This window comes from Numida meleagris, unplaced genomic scaffold, assembly GCF_002078875.1.
Source record: "Numida meleagris isolate 19003 breed g44 Domestic line unplaced genomic scaffold, NumMel1.0 unplaced_Scaffold272, whole genome shotgun sequence".
In the NCBI taxonomy this organism is placed as follows: domain Eukaryota; kingdom Metazoa; phylum Chordata; class Aves; order Galliformes; family Numididae; genus Numida; species Numida meleagris.
Genome location: NW_018364530.1, coordinates 176,255 through 198,230, shown reverse-complemented (window position 1 = coordinate 198,230; position 21,976 = coordinate 176,255). Strand labels below are relative to the sequence as shown.

Here is a 21,976-nt window from a genome sequence, read left to right as displayed (position 1 = left end):
GCACCCCAGGTGTCCCCACGGCTGCATGCCAGGCCAGAGCGGCACCAACAGGCAGAGCCTCATCTCCATCTCACAGGGACAGCCTCCTATTCTTAAAACGTTTTATTTGTAAATGGGCAATCGTTGCTTTATAGGGGAAAAAAAAATCCCGTTAAAGTTACCATGAAAAGTCGTCAAAGAGAGGGAGGAGGAAAAAGAAAACAACAAAATGAGCACTACAAAAAGAAATGAGGAAAAAGACGAGCAGGAGAAGAAAAGAAAGAGGGGGGAACTGTGAGAGGGGTGGACCCAACTACGCCTCTTCCCTTCGGGCGCAGCTACGTTAGCCCAGGGGCAAACAGCAGCCTGAGGGAAGGACTCCTGGCAGCACGGCGAGGCCACCACGGCCCTTAGGGCAGGGGGCCTCTCAGGGGGCCACGTGGGGGCACCCCGGGGGGTCTCTGAGCCGGCCGGGGAGGGAGGGGGACTCTCTGATAGCCGTATGGTGGGGGGCGAGGGGGGCCGTTGTACCCGTGGGGAGGCATCAGCGGAGGAGGGCCGCGCATCCCGTGGTGCGGCATGGGGCCGGGGTGACCTGTGGGGAGAACAGAGCTGTTAGCAACCGCCGTGGGAAGAGGCAGCCCACCCCACGCCCTCCCCACGCTTCTACCTGGTGCCCACAGGTTGGGGAACTCACCTGCAAGCTGAAATGTTGATGGAAGCCCCGAGCATCAGCCTGGGCCCTCTGAAGGCTACACACGTGGGGCTGCCCCACTCAGTACACCTTCATCCCCTGGCACTGTGTCCCCCCATCACAGGGGTGACCCCACAGCTCAGCATTCAGCGGCGGGTGGCATCGTTCTGGGCCCACACTGTGACAATGTGTTTTGCCTCTCCCACAGCCCCGCTGAGCCATGACAGGTGCCCGGCCACTCGGTGCCAAGCTCCAAGGGGACACGAGGCCAACGCTGTCCCTTGCTCCCCTCCCACGAGTCCCTCCTATAACCCCCAGCATGTCTGGTGGATTTGCATGTCTCAGGAACCCTCCTTTTAGCAAAGCCCAGCTGACATCTCCCCTCAGCAAATGGGGTAAAAAATCAGACAGCGCAGCGTGTGTCCCACTGGCAAAGCCCTACGTCCCCAGAAACACGAGGAAAGCCCCAGGAAACCCCACCAAGCAGCACAGAGCTGCCAGGTCCTGCTCTGAGACACCTCTCTGCAAGGAGACCGTGCTATCACCTCCTTCCCTCCCCTATTAAGGGAGCAATGACAGAGGGTGCAGGCCTGAAGCAGGCACTAAACTCGACCGGGAGTCTGACCGACACAAATTCACACGTTGCTGCCTCTTGCAGGCATCTACTTACCCATAGGCGACCCAAAATGAGGCCCTCTTGGTGGCATACCCATGGGCGGGGGGCCGGGGTGCGGCATGCCAGGTGGGGGCCGCGGGGGGGGCTGGCCTCCAGAGCCTGGCGGTCCTGGGTGGTGCTGGCCCATCCCGGGCGGGCCGTGGTGCACCTGCATGGGAGGCATTCCTGTGGGGACAAGGGGAGCTCACAGCGAGGGCAGGATCTCGCTGCTCAGCTCCAGGCGCCCGCTGCAGCCCGCGGGGCTGCGTGGTTGAAATGTCAGGTGCAGAAACGGGGCCTGGCAGCGGTTTGCTGCTCCCAGCCGGGAGGTTTGAGGGGAGAAAGCAAACAGCTCTCCTCTGAAGCACACAGCAAAAAGACAAAAGTGAACAGGAACCAGCTGTAGTGTAGGAAATCCTGCCTGGGTAGAAGGAAGGAAAACCCAAAGAACTGCCAGCAAGCGTGGCACAGCCCTCATACAGGGGCTCAGGGAGAAGTCACCACCTTGGACATTTCCAACAAGAGCCCGAGCAACCTGACTTGGAACCTTGCTCTGCTCTGAGCAGGAAAGCAGCCTGCATTCCCCCCAACCTTTTTTTTCTTCCCTCCTCTATGATTCTATTATTTTAAACCCATAACAAAACAATTACCAAAATACCAAGTGTTTTCTCCTTACAAAAAAACCCAAGAGCTGAGTGCAGCTCCACGGCGCATGCAGCGTGGAAGCACTCACTCAGGCTTCCCTGTGCCGTAGGTAATTAGCTGCTCCACAGCCTGATGAGCCGGGCTGCGAGCAGGGACAGCAGCAGCCATCTGCTCACCACACGCCAGAGCCAGGATCACACAAAGCCTCCTAATCAGCCAACGGCAGCGTGCCCTGCAGCCCTCGGGGCAGGGGTTATTACAGAGCAGGCAAGATTAAAAACAATGAAATCAGAACTTTTTCTTTTTTTTTTTAAGCCAATGTAAAATGGATTTAATTTTTCTGTTGAAAACCACACAGTCTAGATGTATATGCTGCTGGTTCCCCAGTACTACAGGGCTAAAAATGGAAGGGAATCAAAGAAACAGTTTGTTCTTGTGCCTTGAATTAGCTCCCGCCTAGCAGAGCTGCAGACTGTGCTGAGAAGGTTCACACTTCACGTATTAATTTACACCAGAGAAAAATGAGGATGGCTTGGAGTCTTGTTAACATCCTTCCAGCCAGAACAGCACCAGGGACCTGAAAATCCTGAGCTGCAATGGCCCGTGCCTTCCTGTACCCCACACCTTCACAGAGGCAATGCGTGTCTTGACCTGAATGGATGCCTCTCACAGGAGAACTATTTCCTAAATCACCAAAACACTTTTTATAAAACCCGCCGGGCCCTGCTCCAAGCTATTTTTTGCATCTTTTAGAACACACAGAAGAGAAACCCAGGAGCAGCACTGCTGACGTGACATACTTGCTCCTACACAGACTCTCCCTGTTCTCCTGGGGAGGGGAGCAGCCACCAGGCTGCCTTGTGCTGCAGAGAGCAAGATCTTGTGGAAGGATACAGCCAGCACATAAACAAATGCAGCCCAGGGCGTTCAGACTGCTGCTCCTCTTTAGCACTGAGCAACACCAGTGTCTCAGCAGCTAACTGGGGTACTCCCCTGCTCCGTCTGCCTGCTCCACCACAGCTGTGGTGGCCACTCAGTGCCTTCTTCCAGAGGAGAACAGTAATTCTCTCCCTGTTTTACAGAAGGGAAACCTCATGGAAGAAACCACAAGAGGGAGTGATTTACTTAAAGCCATTCCACAAGCAGAAGTAGTTCTGTGCTTCCCGAGCTCGGTGCCTGCCTGACACGTACCTGGGTGGTGCATACCGCCTGGTGGGAAGGCGTGTGGGTGAGGCGGGTGCCCTCCGGTGGGCGCAGCCCCGGTAGGGGGCCCGGGGGCACCGGCTCCAGGTGGCATTGGCGGGGGTGGCATGGCAGGAGGCATACCAGGAGGCATTGCTCCAGGGGGTGGCACCGGAGGTGGGAATGATCCTGGGGGTGGAAGGCCTGAAAAGAGAGAGAGAGCGGCAGTGAGGGTTTGGTTCAGTGCAGAAGGATGAAAAACAAGCAAAAAGAGTCCCAGGCAATCGGGAAGGAGGTGAAAACACAATAAGGCACAGCAAAGGTAAAAACCAGCAGTCTGAAGCAGGGCTCTAGGATCCATCCACTCCATACTGGGAGAACACAGGCTGAGCTGCTGGAGGATAAGAAGAATTCCCAAGCATTACAGCCTTGTGACCCTGCAGGTACACAGGGCTTTGCACTGTCACCAAGAGCACCCATGTGGTGCAGTGCTGCTGCACTGAGCACCCACATGTGACACTGAGCAGCTCCACACGGAACACAGCCTTCCAGCTCTGCCCACAGACACTCCAGGAACAGCAAACAGGTGACAAGACTCAGGAGCCCTGCCACCACCCAGGGCATACTGCTGCAAGGTGAAAGCAGGCTGCTTCCACAGACCCCAAGGCAGTGACAAACACACACACTGAGCACCAAAACCGCCTCTTTTCAACCCAACGTGGCCCTACCCACCTGGAGGGGTGACGCCAGGTCCCAGAGCAGTGACCACAGGGGTGGGGACAGACGGAGGAGGAGGAGCGTCGGCGAACAGCTGGTGTGGCCGATCTGCCTGCGAGAGCGGGTTCTGGGCTGCCAGGAGCCGCTCGGCGGCTGAGCCGTGCCGCTCGCCTTTGGAATCTTTCTTGAAGGCGTAGGAGACAGTGATGGGCCTGTTGCAGAGGTACTGTCCGTTCATGGCCTCGATGGCAGCGTCAGAAGCGTCAAAGCTGGCAAAGTTGATGAAGGCATAGCCCTTCGAATTGCCCGTGTCTGGGTCCCGCATGATCTTGGGTGTCTGTAAGATGACCCCGAAGGCGCTGAAGGTGTCGTACAACAGCTTCTCGTCGATTTCGGGATCCAGGTTGCCTATGAAGATGTTGGCCCCCACATCCAGGTTCTTGTTGTGAGCTGAGGCTTTGTTCACTCGGATCGGCTTCCCATACAATTTGATCATGTTCATGATCTTAATGGCGTAATCTGCGTCCTCCTCGCTGAGGAACTCCACGAACCCATAGCCTGCAACGTGCCCCACGCAGAGCTTTAGGTCAGAGCAGAACCGTGGCCTTACACTGCCCCCCGCCGCCTCTAAGGGAAACACTGCTCCTGCAGCCTGAAGGCACCAACCCCTCTCACTTAGAAAATGGGCCCAGGGCTCTCCTAGGATGAAGGCCCTGCAAATCATCCACCCTCGCCTCTCTTCCTACAACAGCTGCTCTCTGACCACACTCTCCCCAAGCCCCCAGCTAAAGCATTCTACTCCACGTGTACTTTTTGGGGAGCACACCACTCACCCTGGTGCTGGCCTGTGACTCGATCCTTGGGCATGTGGGTGTTGACCACGGGGCCCGCCTGGAGGAAGAGCTCCCACAGCAGCGGCTCGCTGACCTTCTCGTCCAAGCCCCCCACGTACACGGTCGCATCTAGAGCAGGGCAGAAAAGAGAGTTAGCTGCACATGGGAACTGGAGGCCTAAGCTTTGAGTGCTCAATGAGGAAGTTATTGGAGGGTGCAGGAGGTGCCAGGGCAGAGCCCCGCCTGAAGCCAGGAGTTAACAGGGACTCTTTACGCTATTCCAAATTAGAGGCTCTGCAACAGTTCCAGCGGCTGAGGAGAGAAATCAAAGCCCCTCTGCATCCCGGCCACTGGGGAGCCGAGATCCCCGAATCCTTTAACCAGGCCCAGAATCAACCACGGGGAGCGAAGATACCCCGAACCCTTCAGGCCCATGGTTCACCATAATCACGGCCTTAGCCAGGAAGGCCGCACAGCCCCTCCACCTCCCGGCCACCCACAGAACCCCACACGGACAATCGCCCGCTCGCCCTCAGCGAGGCCCGAGCACCCCAGCAGCGCCCCCTCCCCGGCTCGGCGCCCCCCCCGCAGTCCCCCGTTCCCCCCGGGGAGCCTCGCACCGCTCACCCTGGTTCCGCTCCGAGATGGGCCCCGCCGCCATCTTGGCCCGCTCCCTCCCGCGCGGCGCCGAAGCGACGTAACGTGACGCGACGTAACGTGACGCGACGTAACACGGCGCAACGCGACGGATGGAGACGTAAAGGGACGCAGCGCAGGAGCCTCACGCTCTGACGTCACCACGGCCGCGAGCCGGAAGTGGCGTTGGCGGCTGAGGGCGGCCGCCATGTTGAGTGAGGGAGGGAGCGGCTTGCCCCGCACCTCTCCTTTTCTGTCGCGATATCCCCCGCGCCTCGACAAACCGCCACGGCCCCGGGTGTCGGGGCCCCCAGCACACTCTTCCAGTCGCAGCCACACGCCGTTGCCTGCAGAACGCTGTGCTTTAATAGGCAAATACAAATACCACTGACGCACACGGCCCAGCCGCCCCCCCCTCCAGCCGCGCCGTGGGGCCGGGGTTCACACGCTGTGCTCCTGCGGGCACGGCCCAGGCCCCGGGGAGGGGTCAGAGCCCCTCCGCCCCACGGCGCTGATCCCCCCCACCCCGAGCACCTCAGGGCTGCCGGAGGTAGTGAGGGTTTGGGGCAAAAGGAGAAATGGCCGTGGGAGGGGGGACCCCCAGCGCTGCTCTGGGGCCTCCAGAGAGGGGTGCAGCCCCATAGAGCTGTGGGCCCTGAAAAGCCATAGGGCCCAAAAAGCTACAAGCCCCAAAGAGCTGGGGCTCCCCAAAGCTCCAGGCACTAAAGAGCCATGGGCCCCAAAAAGCTGTGGTCCCCAAAAGGCCCCAGGCCGCCCAGAAAAACCCAGGCAATAAAGAGCCATGGGCCCCAGAAAGCTCCGGGGCTCAGAAAGCTGTGGTCCCCAAAAATTCGCAGGCCCCAAAGAGCCATGGCCCCAGCGCGGAGCGAAAGGCAGCAGCAGAGCGGTGCAGGGAAGCATTGCCAGCACCTGGGGGGCTGCATCCCTCTGCAACCCCCCCAGACCGGAGGGACCCTGAGGGATGAGTCCGTCCCTGTAGTGTATGTCCCTTTGGGGGGCTTCCCACCCCCAGGGCCCCCCAGGACCCTCACCGTGAGGGTGCCAGGGGGCTGCTGGCAGGCTCGGTATGGGCTGTGTCCTGCTGCCATGCAAGGAGCCGGTCCTGCAGCAGCGCCAGCTCCTCCACCAGTAGGGCCGGGCATGGGGCCAGGCGGCCGTGCTGCGGGGGCATATGGGGTCAGGGTGGAGGCACGCGGGGTTGGATAGGCACATACTGGGTTGGGATGGACAGGTATGGGGTTGGGAGGGATGTGCGTGGAATTGGGATGGGCACATGGTTGGATAGGCACAGGTGGGGTTGGGATGGATGCACATGGGGTTGGATGGACACATGGGGTTGGGAGGGACACACATGGGGTTGGGATGGATGGATGTGGGGTTGGGAGGGTCACACGTGGGGCGGGATGGACAAACATGGGAGTCAGATGGACACATGGGATGGACACACGTGGGGTTAGAATGGATGTGTATGGGGTTGGAATGGACACATGGTGTTGGGATGGATGCATGGGGTTGGATAGGCACATATGGGGTTGGCATGTACATATGTGGTTGGGATAGACCCATATAGGGTTGGAATGCACATTGGGGTGGGATGGATGGATGTGGGGCTGGGTTGGTCAGTCATGGGGTTGGATGGAGACGCGGGGTTGGGATGGATGTACGTGGGATTGGGATGGACACATGGAGTTGGATGGGCACATGTGGGGTTGAGAGTCCCCTGGCCCCGTTACCTGTACTTCGGGCAGACCCCGCAGGTAGCAGCGTCGCCAGAGCCGCACGGAGGGTCCCGCGGCGCAGGGCAGCAGCAGCCCCCGGGGAGGTGTGGGGATAGGGTCACCCACTCGATCGCTGAGGGTCTCCAGAGAGGGGGCCCAGCGCAGCAGGCGAGGGGGGGGACGGCCGCTCCGCCACGGGAAGGGCTGTGGGGTCAGCGAGCCCTTGGACAGAGCCAGCACCGCCCCAGAGCTCGACCCTGACCAGGCACTGGCAGGCTGGGAAATAGGGGAAAATGGGTTAGGGGCAGTGGGGGGAAATCCAGCAGCTGGGGTGCGAAGGAGTGGTAAGGGGAAATGGGGGAAATAATGGGGGAAATGGGGGAAATGGGGGAAAAGCGGGGGTTAGGGAGGGAAAATTGGGAGGGAAGGGGAAATGGGGTGAAAAAAAGCAATTGGGGTGAAAAGGGGTGCTAAGAGGGAATGTCAGCCCCCCAGCCCCACTCACCGTGCCCGTGTTTTGGGGGTCCACTGCATCAGGGGTCCTCACAGGGCCGGGGTCCCATGCCGGGTTCCGGAATCGCGCCCGCTGCTGCCGGCTGTAGCGCAGCCCCCAGGCCCAGACCGGGGGGAGGCGGCATGCGGCACTGCCTGGGGGGGGGTCCCAGAGGCTGCTCACTGGGGTGTAGGTCTGGGTACGAGGCTGCTGCTGTGGAGGGACAGGGGGTCAGCCCCAAAGCGGGGCTGTGCAGGGGATGGGGAAACTGAGGCATGGGGATGGGGAAACTGGGGCGGGAGAGGGGGGGAATGGGGAGGCAGAGAGGAAACTAACGTGGGGAGAAATTGAGGCACATATGGGGAAACTGAGGCAGAGGGATGGGGAAGCTGAGGCAGGAGAGGGAGAAATGGGGCAGGAGAGGGGAAATGGGGCAGGAGAGGGGAAATGGGGCAGGAGAGGGGAAATGGGGCAGGAGAGGGGGAAACTGATGCCCCACATGCGCCTCAATTTCCCCCTCTCCTCCCTCAATTTCACCCCCATGTTAGTTTCCCCTCTCCTGCCCCATTTACCCCCTCTCCACCCCAAAGGGGGAACTGGGGCGGGAGAGGGGGGAAATGGTACAGAAGAGAGGGAAAATGGAGTGGGAGATGGGAGGAAATGGGGTGGGAGAGGGGAAACTGAGGCAGGAGAGGGGGAAGCTGAGGCACACGGATGGGGAAGCTGAGGCACAGGGATGGGGAAGCTGAGGCACAGGGATGGGGAAGCTGAGGCACAGGGATGGGGAAGCTGAGGCACAGGGATGGGGAAGCTGAGGCAGGCCGCTCCACTCACCGCCCCACCACGGCCCCGCTGCCACTGGCAGCTGAAGAGGAAGGTGCTGCAGTAGGGCAGGAAGGTGCTGTCGTGCAGGGCCAGCAGGTACGCCTCGGTGAAGCCAAACGCCGCCGGGAACTGCCGCAGCAACTGCCAGGTGCAGTCCAGGAACAGCAGGAAGACGGGGGACTGCAGGGTGGGGGGGGAGGATGCACGGGTGTCACCCCCAGGGAGGTGACGCGGGGACAGTACCCCCGGGGGGAGTGACACAGGTGGGGGACGCAGGGTTGTCACCTCCTCGCGGGGGCTGTCCCGGCGCAGGCCGAGGCGCTGGGGGAAGGGGTGCCCCGCTGCCACCCACTCGCGCTGCACCAGGCTCTGGAAGCCGCGCAGGGTGCGCGCGTGGGGGTCCGCCAGCAGCTGCACCAGCGAGGCCAGCAGGCAGCTCAGGTCGCGGTCCGATGGCTCTGGGGGGTGGGGGGGCAAGCGGAGAGGGTGAGGGTGCCCCGTTGTGACCCCCACCACAGTGCCCTCCATCCCGGGACCCCCTACCCTGGAGGCCCCCACCCCAATTCCCCCCCACCCTGGTGTCCACAACCACAGTGCCCCTACCACAGTGTTCCCCCCCTCCATGCTCACACCCCCGTGCCCCCCACCCCAGTGTTCCCCTCATCCCACTGCCCCCACCCCGATGCCCCCCACCCCTACCCTGCAGGACGACAGAGCATCGTTTCCCCGCCAGCAGCGATGCCACTTCCACAGCTTTCCTCAAACAGGCACTGGCGGCGAGGAAGGGGGGGGTCAGCACTCCCCCAAATGACCCCTCCCAGGGGGGCTCCAGCCCCAGCAGGACACTGATCCCCATCCAACACAGCTCCCCAGAATGCTGAGATTGGGTTTGGGGGGGTGTCCCACATCCAAGGCGGCATCCCAACGTCCTGTGATTGGTTTGGGGGCCCCCATAGTGAGGGGGCTTTAGGGGTGCACCCCCCGAACCTCACCGGACGTGCTCCAGCCACCGCGTCCCTTCCAGCGCTGACAGCCACTTCTCATCAGCTGCTGCACCTGGTGTGGATGGATGGGGGTGGGGGTCAGACAATGAGAACATACCCTACCCCTCTCCCCCCCCCATGTCCCTCACCCCTCTCACCGGGCAGGCACAGCGCCCGCAGCCTGAGGTGTGCCAGCTGGATGTCGGGGGGGCTGGGCAGCTCGGCGGTGTCGGCCAGCACACACAGCCTGGACCCAGCACCCAGCAGCACCTCCAGGCACCTGGGGGGGGACAGCACCCTGCATGGGGCTGGGCACGGTGACCCACCTCCCCCCTGGGCTCCCCCCAGGATGGGGTTTACCTGATGTCCTCACTGCCTGGCTCCGAGGCTGCGTGGAAGCCGGCGGCTCTCAGGAGGTCGCTGCCATTCGGGTGGTGCCAGCACAGCCGCTGTGTGCAGATGGGACCCCCCCAGGTCACCCCCCCGCATCACCCCTCCTCTCCCCACACCCCGTTACTCACAGCCACGCGACGCTCCTGGAAGTGGGCGAATGTCCGCTTGAGGTCGTGGTCCAGCAGCGCACTGGGCACCCACAGGTAGCGGGGCAGGCTGCGGGCGGGCATGGGTGGGGGTCCTGCATGGGGCGGGGGCATATCCCACAGCCCCCCACCCGCATTGTACCTACCTGGGGGCCATATCAAAGCGCTCATTGACGGCGCTCACCCTCCAGCCCACTGCCCCTAGGCGCTGCAGCTCCCGCTCCCAGTCCTGGGGGCTCTCGAAGAGCAGCGTGGGGGGGGAGCCTTCCTCCTCATCCTCATCATCCCCCAGCGTGGCATCCATGTGGCTCCCGCTGTCCCCCGGCCACGTGGCTGTCTCCCGCGCTTGGGCGATGGCGTTGGCCACCTGCGGCAAGGAGCGAGGGCTGGGTGCTGCGACCCCGCGTGAGCCCTCCCCCCACAATTGCTGTGTGCCTCCCTGCCCCCATCCTCAACCTCATCTCCCACTGTGGCATCCATGTGGCTCCTTGTCCTCGTTGCATCCCTGTCCTCATCCAGCCCTATCCCAGTGCATCCCAGCTGTATCCTGACCCCAAGCTGGCAGCATCCCTGCCTTTATTCCATCTCCAACCCAGCTGCATCCCAGCCCTGTCCCAATCCCGTCCCAGTTGCATCCTGACCCCAGCTGGCTGCAGCCTGACTCTACCCCAGCTGCACTGCTGCCTTTATCCAGCCCCAACCCAGCTGCACCCTGCCCCCATCATCTGCCTGTGCCCTGATTGTACCCCAATACCATCCTGAACCCATCCTGCTCCCATCCCAGCCCATCCAGGCTCCATCCCAGTGCATCTCAGCTGCATCCCAACCCCAATCTGTCCACATCTTGACCCCAAGCTGGCAGCATCTCTGCCCTCAATTCCAGCCCCCACTCAGCTGTATCCTGATCCCATCCCAGCTCCATCCCAGGCCCTATCCAGCTGTATCCTGATCGCATCCCAACTGCATCCCAGCACCATCCCAGCTGCATCCCAACCCCACATCCCAGCCCCATGCCAGCTGCATCCCAACCCCAATCTGTACACATCTTGACCCTAAGCTGGCAGCATCCCTGCCTTTATTCCAGCCCCCACTCAGCTCCATCCCAACCCCTACCCAGCTGTATCCTGATCCCATTCCAGCTGCATCCCAATCCTCCATCCCAATCCCCATGCTTGTGTGATGGTGTTGGCCGCCTGCAGTGGGGAGCCTGAGGCCGGCACTGTGCACGAGCCCCCACTCAAATGCCATCCATGCCCTCACCTGGAATGCCTGCAGCCCCAGCCCGTTCTCCGGGAAGTGGAAGCGCAGCAGACGGAAATCCCGGCAGAACAGCGCCAGCTCCTCGGGGATGAAGGTGAGGGTGGAGGCGGCTGTCAGCACCGTGGGTTTGGTGAAGCTGCTGGCTGCAGGGAGAGGCGGGGACGTGGTGGCCATCAACCCCCCCTGGGTCACTGCACACAGGGTCAGGGCTGTGCCCCCCTCCCTGTCCCTACCTGCCACCAGTGTGCGGATGCAGCGCAGTGCCACGCTGTAGTCACTCTGCAGGAAGGGGCTGAAGCTGGGGGGCTGAGGAGAGGGGGGAACAATGGGAAGCAGCCCAGACCCCCAGGGGCAGCAGGGCAGCAGCAGGGCCCCACAGCCTCAGTTCGGACCCACAGCTCCATCCCCACCCCACGTCCCACAGAGAGAAGCTCCTGGGGTGAAAGGGGAAATGAGGGTCATGTCTGCGGAGAGAGGGTGGGGCTGTGGGGGGGGGGCAGGAGGGTGTCAAGGTGCAGGAGGGATGGGAGCACACTGGGGTCAGGATGCAGACTCAAATGCAGCTAGGATGGGGCTGGGATGCTACTGGTATAGGACCAGAATAGGATCAGGGTGTGGCTGGGATGGGATCAGGACACATCCAGATGGGAACAGGGGTGCAGCTGGGATAGGGTCAGGATGCAGACAACTTGGGGCCCAGGCATGGGCAGACTGGGGTCAGGAGGCAGCTGGGATGGGACTGGGATGTAACTTGAATGGGATCAGGATACAGCTGGGTTGGGGCTGAATGAAGGCAGGGACGCAGCCAGTTCACAGGATCGCCGAATCACAGCATGGTTTGAGTTGGAAGAGACCTTCAAGATCATCTCAAACCACCCCCCCCTGCTGCCAGCAGGGCCAGTTCCCAGCACACTGGGCTGCTCAGAGCCCTGTCCCCCCTGGCCCCATTGCCCCCAGGGAGGGGGCACCCACGGCCCCCCTGGGTGACCTGTCCCAGCACCTCCCCACCCTCACAGTAAAGAATCTCTTCCTAATACCAAGTCTAGAGCTCCCCTCTTTCAGTTTAAAGTGATTTCCCTTCATCCAGTCACTACATGCCTTTACCAAAAGTCCCTCCCCAGCTTTCCTGTCGGCCCCTACCAGGTACTGGAGTTGGGGTAAGGATGTTGGGTAGACTGGGGTCAGGATGCAGCTGGGATGGGGCACAAATGGGTTCTGGATGGGACTGGGATGGGTCCAGGGTGGGATGAGGACATGGGCGGATGGGGACTGAGATGCAGCTGGGACAGAGTCAGGGTGCAGCCAGCTGGGTCAGGGTGTATGCAGATGGGCAGCCCGGGGTCAGGACGCAGCGGGGATGGGGCCGCGATGGGGCGGGGTGGGAGCGGGGGGTGTCGCGGTGCGGCCGTGTCCCCACCTGCGCTCCAGGCACGAACGCCACGCGGACGTTGGTGCAGAGCAGAGTGCCCCGCACGGAGCCGCCCCCCCCGCGGTGCCGCACTCCCCGCGCCGCTTCCAGAACCACCTCCCCTACGGGACGGGACGGGGGGGTCGGTGCGGGCACGGGACCCCCAGCAGGGCCGGGTCGGTGCCCCTCAGAGCCCCCCCCCCTACCTGGCAGCACGGGGAGGGCCCAGAGGCCGCCGCGCGCCGCGCTCATGGCGGAGGACTTTGCCCGCAGAGCCCCGCCCGGACCCCCCCGCGGCCCGCGGAGCTCCGCACGGCACTGCCCGGGGGGGCGGGGCGCGGGGAGGGGCAGCTCCTGAGCCTGGGTGGGGTACGCGGGGACGGTGGGGTTAAAGATCCCCCCCACCCCATGGAAGGTGCACGGCGCTGGATGCGGTGCTGGGTAGAGGGCTGCAAGTTCCTGAGCCCGATATGGGATGGGTGGTGCTGGGGATGTGCAGTTCCGCCGGTTGTATGGTGTTGGATGGGGTGGGCTGCAGGTTCCTGAACCCCATGAGGTTGTATGGGGTGGGGAGGGTAGGGGGTGCAGCTCCCCCCTCCCCATGAGGCTGTATGGTGCTGGGGGCAGGTACACAGCTCCCTGAGTCCTATACGGGGTGGGGCAGGCTGGGGGAGGTTTGTATCTCCCACCCCATAAGGTTCTGAAGGACATATAGATCCCCACACCCTATAAGGGTTGATGGGGTCGGATGGAGGTGCGTGGCTCCCAGCACCCCAGTACATTGGCACGGTGCTCAGGGAGAGCACGCATCTCCCCACACCCCATGAGGGATGCACGGTGCTGGACAAGGCGCCTGCAGACCCCAAACCCCATCAGGTTGTGTGGTGCTGGATTGGGGGGGCTGCAACTCCCTGACCTCCACAAGGGTTATATGGTATGGGGGGGCGGGGAGGGGCTGCAGCTCCCTGAGTTCTGTGGGGTGGGGAGGCTGGGGGGTGTGCAGTTCCCCCCACTCTAAAATTTTGTAAGGTGCTGGGGGGGTTGCACAGTTCTGTAAGTCCTGTATGGGGCTGGGGGTGTGGAGGGGGGAAGGGCTAGAAGGGGCTGCAGCTCCCCCCACCCCGTAAGATTGTATGGTACTGCTGGTGGGGGTCCTGCAGCTGGCACCCACATAGGTTGCCATGGCACTGGGGGAGGACAAATATCCCTCTGAATCCCATAAGGGATGCATCTCCCTCCACCCCATAAGGGATGCACAGTGCTGGACGAGGGCCTGCAGGTTACTGAAACCCATAAGGGATGTACGGTGCTGGAGGGGGGTGCACAGCTCCTGGCACCCCAATAGGTTGGCATGGCACTGGGGGAGGACACGTATCTCCCTGAATCCCATAAGGGACACACAGTGCTGCACAGGGACATACAGCTCCCACACCCCAGGAGGGATGGATGGTGCTGGGCTCCACTCAGCCCCCAGCCCCTCTGGCCTCCCCCGACTCACTGGGCAGCCCCCCCACTTCTTGGCCCCATTTGCCCCCAGCCTTTTGAGGACCCCCATGATGAACCCCAGCTGCAGCTGCGCATCTGAGGCCGACCCCAATATTGCACCTGTAGGAATATGGCACATGGGGCCCTGCTGGGGCTGTGGCTGCAGCGCTGCGCCGACGGGAGGAATTTCCTGCAGGCCCTGGGCCAGGACCGGGTGCCAAAGCGCAGGGTCAGCCCGGGACACCAACGTGGTACGGGGCAGGGGAGCAGGCCTCAGGTCGGGTTCTGGGGGGGCCTTTGGGGTCTGATCCCAACACAGAGCAGGTCCACCCCACAGAGCTGCAGGGCTGCAGCTGCCCCTTTCTCCTCCTGCCCCCGTTTAAGCGTCCCATGTGCAGTGTTTTATGGGGCTGAGTTGTGTCTGTGCTGTGCTCCAAGCATCCAGCCATCAGTGCACGGGGCAAGGAACGCCAAAGGGCCGACAGTGGAGAGAGACAGCAATGAGTTCTCTTGGGAACGGAGTTTTGGTACCCAGCAGAGGGAAATTCTCCTCCAATGAATGGGAGGAAAACCCGCTCAGACCCCCCGAGCCCAGAGCCGGGGAGGCTCAGCCCCGCGGCGCAGGAACGAGGCGGGCATTAGGAACGGTGTTTATTGTCAGTGAGGTGATGGAAGCAGCAAGGAGTGAGTACAGCCCGATACAACGCGCCAGCCGGTGCTGGTACAGCGGGGGGGGGGGGGGGGAAGGTCACCAACCCCATACTTCCATTAAAAATTAAACAAGAAAAGCATTTTGTCCAGAATTGCAGAATTCATTCAGGTCACCTCTCATGCCACAGCATCCCACCCAGCGACAGATGCGCGGGGCCAAACCGGGGCTCAGCCTGGGGGTGGGACGAGCATGGCACGGGGGCACCCAGCGCTCCTCCAACCACACCATTAAGTGCACTTGAAGCCCTCGGCAGCGCCGCAGCCGCCCCGTCCCCATCTCGGGAAGCAGCTCGGTGCTTTCCCGCAGGAGAAGTGCGTTGGAGAAGGACTGCTCTCCCTCCAGCCCCATCCATAACGATGGGTGCCCGACCCCGGAGCTGCCCCGGGCCGTAGTGTGGCTCTGGGAAGGAACCAGCAGATGGTGAAGACCTTTGCAATAAATAGAATTTGTATCGAAGGATCCCTTTAAAAAAAATTGTTGTTTCACCATAAAGGAAACAAAAATGATCTGAAAAAATCCCGAAGAAACGCGGCTGCCGCCCTCGAGCGGAGCTGTGGGGGCAGGAGATGCTCAAGGTCCGCGCTTCATAGAAAAAAAACCCTTTAAATCACTTCATTGGAAACCTAATTTTGCCTGAAGTTATTCTGTTTTTTCTTTTTTTTTTTTTTCCTCCCCTATGTTGTTTTTAAAAAAAGCTATAAACCCCACAAACCGCAGTGAGAAGGGCAGAGCAGGCGCACGCCGCGGGGGCAGATCCTGCACCGTGCACACGGGGAGCGCTGCATCTGCAAAAACCCCAAAAGGGGAAACTGATGAGCGGGGACCCCAAGCCCCAGCCGTGGGGTCACGGCCCTCAGACCCCTTTCTCCTCTCCCCCAGGAACACCGGGGGGCACAGCGCTCTGCCCAAAGCCCTTTTCTCCCCCAAACCCTCAGGAGGAGCAGCAGCAGCAGCTCCACGAGGGGCAGGACATGGATTTCAGTTCAGAGGACCCCGCGGGCACCGGCACTTCCCACACCCGTGTTTTTTTTTCCCCTTAAGCCAGCATGGTTGCACGCATCCATCAAAGCACCGTTCTCCCACCCTTGTTCCCTCACAGCGCTTCGCTATCTCCAAACCCCAGGAGTGCTGCCAAACCCAGTGCCCGGTGTGCCCAGCCCGCCGCCACGGGCTCCAAAATGGAGAGGTTTCCCCCAAACCGGGGCCACGGGGATGGGAAGCAGTGGGCTCTGCCTTCCCTCCTCCCCTGCACCGACCGTGGTTGGGGCACGGAGCATCCCACTGCAATGAGAGCCCACGCAGCCCCCGGCCCTGACCGCGTGCCGTCCCCATAGGGGTGGGCACCGAGTCCCTAACGAGACCCTGCTGGCACTGACCTTACTTCACGTCAGTCACAGCGCACGGCTGACCTCCACTCAGATTAGTGGTGGTTAGGAAAACCAAAAAGAACTTCAGTTAGAGAAACTGGTGAAAGAACTCTGCTATTTACAACCAGCCGAGCTCCAGCTGAGCCCGGAGCGTGCCCTGCAGCACCCCAGCACCGCGCTGCCGGCCGCCTCCGGGGGGAAAGGTCCCAAGTTCTGTGGGATTTCAGACATTAAATGGGTAGAACCTGCTGCTAGAACCAAGCCTTAGCGGATCTGTGAGTAAGGCTCCGGGCGATGCTCCGGGTAAGTACACTTGCACGCTCTCTGCCCGGTTCTCCCCGTGAAGGGCAGCAGCACGGGGAGGGATTGCATAGTTGGATGCCTTCTGAAAAACAATAACGAGGGAATGTTGTAAAGCTTTGAGTTATCGGTAGAACTCATCTTTTATTTCCACGTGGTAAAACGCTGAACCTTGCTCTATACAGGACCGGGCCGAGGATCGAGCCCGGTTTGGGATCTCTAGTTACAAAAAAAATCTGTGCAAACATCGCAGTGCTAAATCACACCCCCCGCTGCGAGACGTGAACGTCAGGGACTGCTCCGACCGCTGCGGGGCCGGGAGCGGGGAACGCCGTGGACCACATCGCGTGTGAGAGTTACGCAGTTACGGGTTCGCTTTCCTTACGTGTCACTCTTTAGCCCTATTATCAAAAATATCTTTAATATTACTCAGCCTAAAGGTCAGTTACGTGGCTCAGCAAAATGGAGCCGAGTTAATTCTATTCAGCAGAACAGAGGTAGTATGGAAGTAGCTTGCTCAAGTAGAAAGTTATCGCGTGTATCCACGTAGGGCTGGAAGCTACGGGCAGCGCGGCGCGGCGTTACCTCCCGTGCTGCGGGTGCTCTGTCCTCTCTCCTGCTCCACGCTGGAGGTATTGCTGGTGGGGGCACCGACCTGGCCTCTGTCCGTCTCTGTACCGCCAGCAGAACGGCTCTGCACAGCGCTGCTGCAGGAAAACTCAACACCACTCAGCTCCGAGACCACCCTCAGTTCCCCTCCCACCCCCTGAAGAGTTTAAAAAAACAATATTTAAAAAGCAGAGCCGAGCCCGTGGTGGGGGGGAGGGCAGAGCCCCGCCTGGTGCTGCGAGGCACTGAGACATCCGACGGGCTCAGTTCAATCGAAACAGAATAATAACATCCCATTCCAACTACATTTCTCTCAGTACCAGGAAAAAAAAAATAAAGTGTTTTTTTTTTAAAAAAAAATATATATCTCCATTGAAAGGTCTGTGACTTTCTTACTGAGATGGCTGGGGCATTCTGCTCCGTTCTGCGAAGCGCTATGGAGTGAGGCGGCGGCGGGGTCCAGCCGAAAGCTTTGGTCTGGGTTACGGATCGCCGGGAACCCCCCTCCAGCCGGAGCTCCCACCTGAGCGTGCCCTGCGCTGATCCCATCAGCCCCGGCCGGGAGGAGCCCTCTGCCCGAGTCTCTGCAGGGAGGGACCGCTCCTCCTCCTCGCCCAGATCTCCTCAGCAGCGCAGAGCTGAACGCCTCTGTCAGCCCACTCCCTCCTTCCAGCCAGCGAGAGGAGCGCGGGGATGAACCGCACCATTATTGCATTCCCCACGTGCCGCAGGTCCGGCCGGCAGCGCCTGGGCAGCGCTCAGAACCTGTGCACCAGCGCCTCGCGCTCTTTGCGTTTCAGCTCCTCTTTGTAACAGCAGGAGCAGAAATTCCCAGTTTCTGGGTGCCCGTAAAAGCTGCAGTTTGGCTGCTTGCATTTGGTCTGCTGAACGCTATAAAGAACCCTGCCTCTCGTTTTGTCTGCGGGCGCTCCCTTCTGCGGGCCGTCCTGCTCCAGGTACTCCCGGTAACCATTGCTGTGCTGGGGGGGAATGCAGGCTGGGGCCTCGCACTCCGTGGGGAAGCTGGGGTGAACGTCCATGTCCGTGGGGGAGAACCTCCCCACGTGGGAAGGCTGCGGCCGTGCCTGGGCGCAGTGCCGGGGCAGGGTGGCGTAGGGGGGGAGGCTGCCGCAGGATCCCCCCGCCACCTGCCGCCGGCCCTCGTGGCAGCCGGGGGGGTGCGGCCCTTCCACGCTGCCGCTGACCACGGAGGGCCTGGGGAAGGTGAAGACGCCCGAGTAGCTGGAGGGAAACGCGGCCATTTTAGCCCCGATGGCCAAATCCGGGGCGTGGATGGTGTAGGCCGGAGGGGGCTGGGGGTACGCGGGGCCGTGCAGCGCTTCCTCGCCCCTCACCTCCACCTCCAGCTTCTTGGCAGGGGCAGCGCTCCCCAGCACCTTCTTCTCCGCCTCCTTTTGCTTCTGCTCGGCCAGGAAGCGCTCCTCGGCATCCAGGAGGTACTGCTGGATCATCTCCTCCTGGTACTGGTGCCGGTGGCCGGTCTTCAGGTGGCCGGCGAAGATGAACTTGCGCTCCCCCTGCATGGCAGCGCGCAGGATGCTGAGGCTCAGCCGCACGTCGTTGCTGTACTTGTAGGGGTCCGGGGGCTTCTCGGAGGCTGCTTTACCCGCGCAGCTCTTCTCCCCAGGAGCCGAAAGGTCTCCCTGGGAGGATTCCTCTTTGCTGCCCTTCCTCGTCTTCAAGGATCCCTTCTTCTTCTTCTCCAGGGTGTCCCCCTGCCCGTTGCTCACACCTCCCTTTATAGTTTTGCTGTGCATCAACCCACCCATGTTCTTTTTTAGCTTACTTCCCAAAGTCTTGCCAAAGCTGCCCAGCTTATTGGCAACCGAGTCGGCCCGTTTCTTATCCTTTTCCTTGTCCTTTTCTCGGTCTTTCTTTGGTTTCTCTTTGTCCTTGCAGCCCCTGCTTCCCCCGTTGCTTGCTGAGCTGCTGCAGACTGACTCCTTGTCTGACTCTCCCGACTCCGCAGCCGAACGGGCATCATCCCCTGCTGAGGCTGTGGGGGATTCTGGCTGGGCCAAAGGCGCCTGTGAGAGAGAAAACACATATCAAAGTCACTGAGCTGCTCAGACAAGATTTTTCAGGCTGAAGGTGAAGCAGAGAAGTAGGCATGTGCTAGGAGAATAGAGGGGATGAGTGGCGGCTCTCAGATCCAGAGCTATTGCACATCAGAGACGCTGCAGCTAAGAGTGACCAAACGTCACCACTCAAGCTGTGCTGGAGATGACGCCTTAACAGCTTCAGACAGATCAGAACAGCTCACAGGGAAGTTCGGGGACTTTTTGCCAGAAGAGGAGACAGGAGAAAAAAAATAAAACCAAAAAACCTCCTCTACTCTTGGCAGCCTGGGGACATCCCCATCACTGGGGCAACTGCTGCGGTCCGGCGATGCATCACCACTGAGATTTTGGAAACAGATGGAAGTTTTCAGAACTCTATGAGCCAATGTCAGGTCCCAGGAAAGCTCCAGTCACACCATGACCCTCAAGGCAGCTTCTGGCGGCTGCAAACCAACGCTCGGTGTTTGTCTTGGAACAAGCAGCTGCCGTCTGTGCTGCCAGACACCTACACAGCAGGATGCATGCGCAGCGGGATGCACGGGGCGTGCCTTACATTTGTGTGAAGGGCAAAAACAGGCTTGAAAAGCTCCACAAAGAAGCGTGTGCACCAACACACAAGTTGTTTATCTGCTCAGAGCAACGTCAGCCGCAACGTGTAATGGAAGCACAGAACCTCACGTGAAGCCAGGAGATGACTTCACCTCCACGGCCCTGCAGGAGGGAGGTGTAAATAATTCAGCAAAGAAAACGCTCCTCATCTCTTACCTGCATGTCACAAGGCAACGTGATCCATTTAACATTCATGTAGCTGTGCAGCAAGTGCAACTTTGCTTCCAATGAGAGTGTCACACTGAAATTTAAAGGCAAGCAAAAGAAAGTTACAGTCCACTTCATTTTATAACAGAGGATCTTTTCTCTGTATTTAGTTATTGTCTGTTTTAATGCACTTTAACAGATCAGTTAGAAAATACCAAGACAGCAGCAATACAAAAGCTAACATGTTTATAAGCCTTCCAAACCTTTCAATTAAAGCCAAAATGAGTAAGAAGCAAGATTCCTGTATGTCAGAATCGAATTTGCTACAAATTACAACCAACTTGGCAAATAATCCTTACTTGTACGTGAGACAAGGAACAAGAAAGCAGATGTCACAGATCTACACAGAGCTACTTTCAAAATGATTTTCCCCTTCAAAAAAACAATTTCAGAAAAAAAAGTAAAGATGTTTTCTCAACAATTTCCACTTGTCAATTTTTTTCCACTAAAAACACAGAGTATTTTCTATTGGCTCTGAACCCGTCCAAGGAGATATCTGTATCTCTTAAGCCTGCCCTGAGCTTGAATATTCTGACCTTGGAGGTTGCTACATTTCCTAACCCAAAGTCAGATGATGGGCAAGTCATGCTCCCAGCTCTCTGACCACTGCGCCACTCCTGGTAATTTCTGGCTCAGTAACAGGAAATTTGCTCCTACGAAATTATGACAGAGCCTGCCCGCAGCCTGAGCCCAAAATAGGACGGGGGCTGCCTGCAGGCTGTCCTCCAGCTGCAGGGCCCACAGTGGAAGGTATTTGCTTTCTTAAACAGGGGACATAGGAAAGGAAAAATACACCTTTTTTTGTGTTTGCAATACAGGCTACAGCAGCTGGTCCTCCTCTGCTTCTCACGTATGACCTAAGTCTGATCTGAACCTCCATGTAACATTTGGAGCAGTCACCTCTTACCTTGGGGGAGGGAAGCTGGTAAGATGTCATTATCCCACCCAAAATATTCTATTAGAACCCCCCTCCCAATCTGTGAGCATAACGAAGGAAGCGCCGCGCTGCGACCGCTCTGTGCCCCGTCACCAACCTGGCCAGTTTGACGTTGTCACTGTCATCCTTCCCCCACTGCCAGTCCTTCCCAGGATCCACTGCAAAGTGCACGGGGAGCAGCTTATGCTCAGAGTCTGTCAGGGGGATCACAGCTGCACAAGGAAGAGAACAGAAAGCCCCTTAACGCCCGAGAGGATGGGATTTGGCACATCATGCAGAAGTGACAGAGCCTGCCACTTCCACGCTGCATCTCTCATCGGTCCCCAGAACTGCAGCTGACACGGAGCCTGACGTCCATCTCCTGTGCATTCCCCACATAAATCCAGCTCTCCTTGCATCTCGCCGCTCCTGCAGCCTGCTCGAGCCCTGTGTCGCGTTGTCAGCAGCGGCAGCCAAGCTGCGAGCGCTCACCAAGAACAGCGTCAGCTCTGATGGCAACCGGTGTCACCCCAAATCACACACGGGCTCTGTGGCCGCCAGTGCTCGGAATGCAAATCACTGCGCTCGTTTATCACATACCTTGATCTTTTGTGGGCTCTTTCTGCTCCATGGATACCAGGGCAGAGAAATGGGCCTGGTCATATGCCAGTACCAACGGAGAACGGTGGCATTTGTTGGCTGGAACTTCCAGGGGAAGGTAGATACCTCCAAAGGGAATAGGGGCGAAGGCTGGAAAGAAATCAGGCTTATCAGTTTTCAAAACAGGTTAGAGAAGGAAGAGTTGTTCATACTGAAAGTGCTCCAGCACATGCTGTTTGTTTCACTCCGAGGTTTTACCTGCGATTTTCTATCAACACGAGGGACGCAAAACCCCCAAAGCAGACATTCATTTAACGTCAGGAGATAAACAGCTGCCAAATGAATCTGTGTTTTCTATGAAAGCCCTTCTTCACTCCTCCACAAAAGAAACAACTTAAGTTTGCACACAGAAAGATGGTAATTGATTAATCTTCTCTGACAGGAAATTAAGTCTGCTAGCGGAAAATACTACATGCAGGGAACGGAATTTCCCTTCTATACA

The 21,976-nt window shown here is 59.6% G+C and overlaps 3 protein-coding genes across 10 annotated transcripts in view; all 3 read right to left on the bottom strand.

Annotated features, from left to right (window-relative positions):
* Positions 1 to 87: 87 nt before the first annotated feature.
* Positions 88 to 5,463, bottom strand: SF3B4 (splicing factor 3b subunit 4). The gene is made up of 6 exons (XM_021382706.1): positions 5,333 to 5,463; positions 4,706 to 4,834; positions 3,888 to 4,430; positions 3,165 to 3,359; positions 1,344 to 1,514; positions 88 to 574 (listed from the first exon to the last, which is right to left on the bottom strand). The coding sequence occupies exons 1-6, from the start codon at positions 5,364 to 5,366 to the stop codon at positions 390 to 392; spliced, it is 1,257 nt and encodes a 418-aa protein (XP_021238381.1). The 5' UTR covers positions 5,367 to 5,463; the 3' UTR covers positions 88 to 389.
* Positions 5,464 to 12,933, bottom strand: MTMR11 (myotubularin related protein 11). 5 transcript variants are annotated; one of them, XM_021382690.1, is made up of 16 exons: positions 12,795 to 12,933; positions 12,598 to 12,710; positions 11,414 to 11,486; positions 11,181 to 11,323; positions 10,067 to 10,287; positions 9,903 to 9,990; positions 9,742 to 9,830; positions 9,531 to 9,661; positions 9,391 to 9,454; positions 9,098 to 9,168; positions 8,684 to 8,856; positions 8,408 to 8,578; positions 7,586 to 7,786; positions 7,096 to 7,356; positions 6,394 to 6,521; positions 5,464 to 5,688 (listed from the first exon to the last, which is right to left on the bottom strand). In XM_021382690.1, the coding sequence occupies exons 1-16, from the start codon at positions 12,838 to 12,840 to the stop codon at positions 5,487 to 5,489; spliced, it is 2,175 nt and encodes a 724-aa protein (XP_021238365.1). In that variant the 5' UTR covers positions 12,841 to 12,933; the 3' UTR covers positions 5,464 to 5,486. The 5 variants fall into 5 exon arrangements, with proteins under 5 accessions (XP_021238365.1, XP_021238366.1, XP_021238367.1 ...); XM_021382691.1 differs by having other exon boundaries at positions 7,586 to 7,783; XM_021382692.1 differs by having other exon boundaries at positions 9,540 to 9,661.
* Positions 12,934 to 14,711: 1,778 nt separating this feature from the next.
* The window catches only part of OTUD7B (OTU deubiquitinase 7B), a 34,515-nt gene continuing 27,250 nt past the window's right edge, over positions 14,712 to 21,976 (bottom strand). For all 4 annotated transcript variants that reach the window (XM_021382695.1, XM_021382699.1, XM_021382700.1 and 1 more), the window contains exons 9-12: positions 21,475 to 21,624; positions 20,993 to 21,107; positions 19,908 to 19,992; positions 14,712 to 19,109 (exon numbers count right to left, since the gene is read on the bottom strand). In XM_021382695.1, the coding sequence (XP_021238370.1) occupies positions 17,820 to 19,109; positions 19,908 to 19,992; positions 20,993 to 21,107; positions 21,475 to 21,624 (1,640 nt within the window). In that variant the 3' untranslated portion in view covers positions 14,712 to 17,819. The remainder of the gene's footprint in view (positions 19,110 to 19,907; positions 19,993 to 20,992; positions 21,108 to 21,474; positions 21,625 to 21,976) is intronic.